Source organism: Penaeus japonicus, unplaced genomic scaffold (assembly GCF_977035675.1).
Source record: "Penaeus japonicus unplaced genomic scaffold, GWHDUDI00000001_assembly GWHDUDI00000033, whole genome shotgun sequence".
Taxonomy (NCBI): Eukaryota; Metazoa; Arthropoda; class Malacostraca; order Decapoda; family Penaeidae; genus Penaeus; species Penaeus japonicus.
The window spans coordinates 26,718,119-26,725,438 of record NW_028234435.1 but is presented as its reverse complement, the minus strand read 5'-3'; the positions used below and the strand labels follow the sequence as shown (position 1 = coordinate 26,725,438).

Below are 7,320 nucleotides of genomic sequence, written 5' to 3'. Positions count from 1 at the left end.
TTTCTCTTTCTCTCTTTCTTTCTTTCTCCTTCTTTTCCTCTCTCTCTGCCTATCCTTTTATGCTTTGTTTCGCTCTGATTCTCTCTCTTCTTCTTTCCCTCTCTCCTTCTTCTCCTTCTTTCCCTCTCTCTTTTTATGTTTTGTTTCGCTTTGATTCTCTTTCTCTTTCTCTTTCTCTTCTTCTTCTTCTTCTTCCTCTTCTTTCCCTCTCTCTCTTTTTAGCATTGATCTCTCTCTCTCTCTTCTTCTTCTTCTTCTTCTTTCCCTCTCTCTCTTTTTAGCATTGATCTCTCTCTCTCTCTCTCCTTCTTCTTCTTCCCCCCTCTCTCTATCTCTCTTCTTCTCTCTCTCTCTCTCTCTCTCTCTCTCTCTCTCTCTCTCTCTCTCTCTCTCTCTCTCTCTCTCTCTCTCTCTCTCTCTCTTCCCCTCTATCTCAAATTCGCATTGATTTTCTCTCTCTTTAAAGTTTTCTTTCGCTTTGACTCTCTCTCTCTCTCTCCTTCTTTCCATCTCTCTTCTTCTTCTTCTTCTTCTTCTTCTTCTTCTTCTTCTTCTTCTTCTTCTTCTTCTTCTTCTTCTTCTTCTTCTTCTTCTTTCCTTCTCTCTCTCTCTCTCTCTCTCTCTCTCCTTCTTCTTCTTCTTTCCCTCTCTCTCTATTTCACATATATTCTCTCTCTCTTTCTTTCTTTCTTTATGTTTTCTTTCACTTTGATTCTCTCTCTCTCCTTCTTTCTATCTCTCTTCTTCTTCTTTCCCTTCCTCTCTCTATCTCTCTTTCTTTATGTTTTCTTTCGCTTTGATTCTCTCTCTCTCTTTCCTTCTTTCTTTCTCTCTTCTTCTTTCCCTTCCTCTCTCTATCTCTCTTTCTTTATGTTTTCTTTCGCATTGATTCTCTCTCTCTCTCTCTCTTTCTCTTTCTCTTTCTCACTCTTTATCAACACTGATTTTTGATAAGTAAATTAGTTGATTGGTATTGAACTGAGTATAGCGGCATTGGTAATGCAATTAACTTAGTATGGTGTGGGGGCATCGGTGAGTTGTTTTGTTGGTTGTTGATAAAGTTGAGTATGATGACAATGTTATTGAAGAATATGACATTGATATTGCGATCTATGCATCTGGGCTTGGGGTTTGATTCCCTCTCTCTCTCTCTCTCTCTCTCTCTCCCTCTCTCTCCCCCTCTCTCTCTCTCTCTCTCTCTCTCTCTCCTCTCTCTCTCTCTCTTTCTCCTTCTTTCTCTCTCTCTCTCTCTCCTTCTTCTTCTTTCCCTCTCTCTCTTTTTAGCCTTGATTCTCTCTCTCAGAGAGCTTTTCAACAAATAATCAACTCTTTTTCGTGGCGTACAAGAGGGCGTACAGATTGCTTTGTGTTTATTTCGTATACAGAGTTTGATCATTAGGTATAGTTCGTTTGCTTAATTATGCTGACTGTTCATATTCGTTTACTTTTACTCGCCTTTCTTTTCATTCTCGTCCTTATCCTTATCCTCACCATCACCATCCCTCTTGTTCTTATCATTTTTCTGTTCTTTCTATTATCATATTCTCCATTCTTCTCCCTCTCATCTCCTTCTCCTTCTTCTTTTCTTCTCTTTCTTTACGCTTTCTTTCGCATTGATTCTCTCTCTCTCTCTCTCTCTCTCTCTCTCTCTCTCCTTTCTTCTTTCTCTCTCTCTCTCTTTCGCATTGATTCTCTCTCTTCTTCTTCTTCTTCTGCTTCTTCTTCTTCTTCTCACTCTTCTTGTTTTCATTCGTCTTCTTCTTCTTCTTCTTCTCCTCCATCTTCTTCTTGTTTTCATTCGTCTTCTTCTTCTTCTTCTTCTTCTTCTTCCTCTTCCCCTCTCCCTCTCCTTCTTCTTCTTCTCCTTCTTTCCCTCTCTCTCTTTATGTTTTGTTTCGCTTTGATTCTCTCTCTCTCTCTCTTTCTCTTCTTCTTCTTCTTCTTTCCCTCTCTCTCTATTTCACATTGATTCTCTCTTTTTTTCTTTCTTTATGTTTTCTTTCGCTTTGATTCTCTCTCTCTCTCTCTCCTTCTTTCTATCTCTATTCTTCTTCTTTCCCTTTCTCTCTCTATCTCTCTTTCTTTATGCTTTCTTTCGCATTGATTCTCTCTCTCTCTCTCTCTCCTTCTTTCTATCTCTATTCTTCTTTTTTCCCCCTCTCTCTATCTCTCTTCTTCTTTCTTTCTTTCTCTCTCTCTCTCTCTCTCTCTCTCTCTCTCTTTCTCTCTCTCTTCTTCTTCCCCATCTATCTCAAATTCGCATTGATTTTCTCTCTCTTTTAAGTTTTCTTTCGCTTTGACTCTCTCTATCTCTCCTTCTTTCCATCTCTCTTCTCCTTCTTCTTCTTCTTTCCTTCTCTCTCTCTCTCTCCTTCTTCTTCGTTCCCTCTCTCTCTATTTCACATTGATTCTCTCTCTCTTTCTTTCTTTCTTTCTTTATGTTTTCTTTCGCTTTGATTCTCTCTCTTTCTCTCCTTCTTTCTATCTCTCTTCTTCTTTCCCTTTCTCTATCTCTCTTTCTTTATGCTTTCTTTCGCATTGATTCTCTCTCTCTCTCTCCTTCTTCTTTCCCTCTCTCTCTATTTCACATTGATTCTCTCTCTTTCTTTCTTTCTTTCTTTGTTTTCTTTCGCTTTGATTCTCTCTCTTTCTCTCCTTCTTTCCCTTTCTCTCTCGATCTCTCTTTCTTTATGCTTTCTTTCGCATTGATTCTCTCTCTCTCTCTCTTTCTTTCTCTCTCTCTTGTGTTCTTTCGCTTTGATTCTCTCTCTCTCTCTTTCTCATTCTTTATGAACACTGATATTGGAATTTTAAATTGCTTTTGGGTGGATGATAAGTAAATTAGTTGATTGGCACTTAGTATGTTGTGGGGGCATCGGTGAGTTGTTGATAAGTTGAGTATAATGACAATGTTATTGAAGAATATGACATTGATATTGCAATCTATGCATTTGGGCTTGGGGTTTGAGGTTGAGTAGCTAGTTTATTAGTTTGGGATTGATAGAGTAGTCAATTACATCTCTAGGGAGATTTTGTGGCTCCGAAAGGAGCCGATGTTGTTGAAAAGAGGCAACCGAGAGAAAGATTTATTTCTTCTCAGTCTTCTTGGGGAGGAGCACAGCCTGGATGTTAGGCAGGACACCACCCTGGGCAATGGTCACACCAGAGAGGAGCTTGTTCAGTTCCTCGTCGTTACGGATAGCCAGCTGCAAGTGACGGGGGATGATACGGGTCTTCTTGTTGTCACGGGCGGCGTTACCTGCCAGCTCGAGAACCTCAGCAGCCAGGTATTCCATGACGGCAGCCAGGTACACAGGGGCACCTGCTCCGACACGTTCAGCGTAATTTCCCTTACGCAGAAGGCGGTGAATCCTACCTACAGGAAACTGAAGGCCGGCCCTGCTCGAGCGGGACTTTGACTTGCCCTTGACCTTACCACCCTTTCCACGACCTGACATGATGCTTGCTTTATAGGTATCTCAAAAACCTTGCAAGCCAGTTCAGTTCAGTTCAGAGAGATTTGCGAAGGCTTTCCTTCGCCCGGGCTATATGCACGAGGCGGCCCGGCCTCTGCCAGCTATAAGTGCTGACTCATCTGATCATCATAACTGAATGCTTACCGTGGCGGTTGGATTGCCTGAAGGCGCTCCAGTTGCCATGGGGAAAGCAATAGGCATAGCCGCCTTACCAACCCGGCGGCTGTTGTCTCAGGGCCCTGCCTGAGGAAGCGAGTGTGCTCGCATTCCATCAGATAGTGCTCTAAGTTGGCGTCCGGCGCGCCACAATGGCTGCAGCGTCGCTCATCATGCCCAATGGTGGGTATGATTTGCCACGCGCAAGGGTAGCCTAATCTCAGTCTGTGAAGACTGACTTCGGCTCGCCTTGGTATTCTGTTAGAGAGTATCAGCGACTCATAGCCTGTGGCGTCTGAGTACCAGCTGGCCGAGGGGGAGGTTCTCGCTTCCTCTCTGTGGCGCTGCAGGGCACCGACCTGCCCTGCAGCCATCAACTTACGCCTTAGCAGTTCTCGGCTAGGATGCACCACAAGATTACTCAAGGGTTTTTTCCTGCCTTCCTCCGCTAGCCTGTCAGCTACATCGTTCCCTTTAATACCAACATGGCTTGGAATCCAGTTGATGATAATGCGTCTACCCTGATCCAGGATTCTCTGAGCAATAGTGAGAATCGTGGTCAGAAGGTAAACGTTATCAAGGGGCGTGCTTTGCTGCAGGCTGTCAATGGCGGCCCTAGAGTCTGTATGTATGACAACATGCCCGTCCGTCTGGGCTGCATGGGCTAGGGCTCCCATAATAGCGACAGCCTCTGCTTGGAGCGAGGAGGCATTGTCGGACACCCGCATAGCTTGTGCTACGTCCCTTGCTGCAAAGCCGGCGCCTGCAGTGTGGGAAATGGGGTCTACAGAACCATCCGTGAAGTAGGTTTTACTACCTGGTGGAGTGATTTCTGCAATGTTCCTCTCCGCCTCAGCCTTCAAAAGAGACGGAGAGTACTGAGTCTTTCTCCTTGACAAGTTCATGACAGAATACTCTATCAAGGATCTTGCCCACGGCGGGGCTGTGGCATAGTCAGGATGGGGGAGGTCCATGCCCTTGACCAACAGGGTCTCCTTGAGCTCAAAGCGTATCAACACCCTGGCTGTATGAGACAGCCAGGAGTTGTTGGCAAAGAGTTCATGGTTCTGTACGAGCCGACGCTGCACTTTTTGTCTTAGCTGCGAGTCCGACGGGGACTGTAAGACTTTGGCAAGAAACTGAGCCGCCATCTGATCGATCCGGGTGTCCAGAGGGAAAAGGTTGGCCTCCAAGAGTAGGTTAGCAACCTTAGCCCATATAGGAGTACCCAGAATGATCCTGGCGGCATCGTTTTGCATGACGTCAAGCCTTTGACGTAGTCCAGGCTTGACTGTAATCAGGGCGACGGAGGCGTAGTCCACAATGGGACGGACAGCGTGCACATAGAAGGATCTTAGTACACGGTGCCCAGCCCCTAAGCGCCGCCCTGACAGAGCTCTCATGACAGAGAGTCTTGCCTTGGTCCGTTCTAGGAGATATTGAACCTCCGAGCGGAAAGTAAGCTTACTGTCAACCCATACACCCAGGTATTGGAAGACATGAACCCACTCTAGCTCTAACCCTTGGACTCGCAGCCTTTGGTCTCGGACATCCTCTTTCAGCGCCATTGCCTTCGATTTGGCTGCTGAGATCTTAAGCCCGACTCTGCGGCATTCCTCAGACATTAGATCCAGACAACGCTGGGTCTTTCTGATTAAATTCTCATTCTTCCTCCCAACAGAGATAATTGCCAGATCATCTGCATATGAGATGATCTTGCACCCCGCTGGGAGTGGAATGTCGAGGATGCTTAACATGAGGGTGTTAAACAGAGCCGGGCTGAGGACCCCCCCTTGTGGAGTGCCATTCTCCAGGGGTAGATACCTGGAAAGGTGACCTTGGAACTTCACTCTGGCAGTTCTGTCCCGAAAGTAGTCACCAATCCAGGCAAGCAGTCTGCCCTTGATTCCTTTGCGGATCAGGACCTCTTGAATGGCAAGTGGGCTCGCCAGTTCAAAGGCCTTCTCCAGGTCCAGGAAAACAATGACAGATCTGGTGATGCTGACAGTGCTCAGTAAAGTGGCTATACTGTGAGCAGTGCTCTTACCCCTTGTGAACCCATGTAGGTGTTCATGTGGAGGTCCCAGCTTCCATTGGAGCCGGTTCAGTACCATTCTCTCTGCCGTCTTTCCCAGACAGCTGAGTAGAGAGATGGGGCGGTACCGACCCGGCTCCTTTGGTTTAGGGATGGGAACTATGTCAGCCCTCTTCCAGCACTGTGGTAGTGAGGAAGTCTCCCAGGACCTGTTGATAAGATGCAAGAGTGCAAGCTCACCTTCAAGTCCTAGGTGGGAAATGATGGGGTAGGAGATCCCATCACAACCCGGGGCTGACCGCGAACTGGTCTTATATGTTCGCCTTAGTTCCCTCAGAGAGAACATGGCATCGGCATCATCAGGCTCGACCGCCTTTTCTCTGATGAGGGCATGCCTGCCTGGAAACAGTTCCTCTTGGCATGCCCTCAACTCTGCTGGTAGACCGGCGCTACTTGTTCTTGCAGAGAACTCGAGTGCCAGTCTCTCCGCCTCCGACCGCGGGTCATGGTGGGTCATTCTGGGGGCTGAGCGATTTGTGGCCCGTCTGATGCGGTTCCACAGCTCTGTAAGGGAGGTTTGGTGGCCAAAGGACTCACACCACTCCAGCCACTTTTCCTGCTTTACCCTCTTAGCAGTTTCCTGAGCATCCCTGAGAGCCTCTCTCAAAAGAGCGTGGTTCTCAGGGGTTCTCTGTCTGCGGAAGTGTCTTCTGCACATATTGATTCTGTGGTTGACCTCCTTAACCTCATCATTGTAGTACCAGGCGTCTTTAAAACACCTGGACCATGGACGAGTTTTGGGAATGGTCTCTGAGGCTGCCTCGTCTATGGCATTAACTAGTCTTGCCTCAAGTGTATCCACATTATCATTACGTGAGAATTCACTGGTTCTGAGGCACCTGGCCAGGGCCTCCTGGAAAGCTTTCCAGTTGGCCCTGTCCACCTTCCATCGAGGATTGTGCTGGGGCACAGGGGCCGGGCCAGCATCCAAGATGGTGGTGACTATCCCATAGTGATCGCTCGTGGCAGTGTTGTCCACAGACCAACGAATCCTCTCGACCAAGGCCGCAGTGACAAAGGTAAGGTCAAGGACCCCCCCGCCAACGTGCGTAGGCTCCTGGTTGTTGAGGAGAGCAATCTCGGGGCATGACTCAAGCACCGCGGCTATGTGATAGCCTGCCGCATCCCGGTTCCGCGTGGGAGCTAGGATGGGGTGGTGGGCATTGAAGTCTCCCCCTATGAGAATTGGCTCGTGTGCCGCAGCAGCACAGACTTCACTAATATCTAAGCTCCTACAGGTTGGCCTGCTGTACACATTGTACAGCTTGAGGGGACCCCCAGCCATATGGATCTCAACTGCTAGGAGTTCAACACCTTCTCCACACTGCACAGGATCGGCAATCAGGGAGCAGGGAATATTCGACTTCACAAGGGTAATCAAACCTCTGGTGCCTTCGCTAGAGGGCAACACAAAGGGATGATATCCTGAGAAGCGAACAGTGTCTCCTGTTAGAGTCTCCTGGAGCATGACAATGTCAATGTTCCGAGATCGCACGATCGCGTGGAGAAAGGCATTCCTCCGAGAAAAGCTGTTGATATTCCACTGCAGTATGCTTAGATTAGGAGCCATTGTGCTAATCTGAGTCCATTAAG

The 7,320-nt window shown here is 47.4% G+C and overlaps 1 protein-coding gene across 1 annotated transcript; it reads right to left on the bottom strand.

Moving 5' to 3' along the window:
• Window positions 1-3,030: 3,030 nt before the first annotated feature.
• On the bottom strand, window positions 3,031-3,489 carry LOC147467871 (histone H2A-like). Its single transcript, XM_086530659.1, has one exon. It carries the CDS (start codon window positions 3,456-3,458, stop codon window positions 3,087-3,089), a length of 372 nt encoding a protein of 123 aa, XP_086386785.1. The 5' UTR covers window positions 3,459-3,489; the 3' UTR covers window positions 3,031-3,086.
• Between the last annotated feature and the right edge of the window lie 3,831 nt (window positions 3,490-7,320).

Excerpts from the sequence above, each read along its gene's own strand:
- LOC147467871 (XM_086530659.1), bottom strand. The coding sequence starts at position 3,458 with ATGTCAGGTCGTGGAAAGGGTGGTAAGGTCAAGGGCAAGTCAAAGTCC.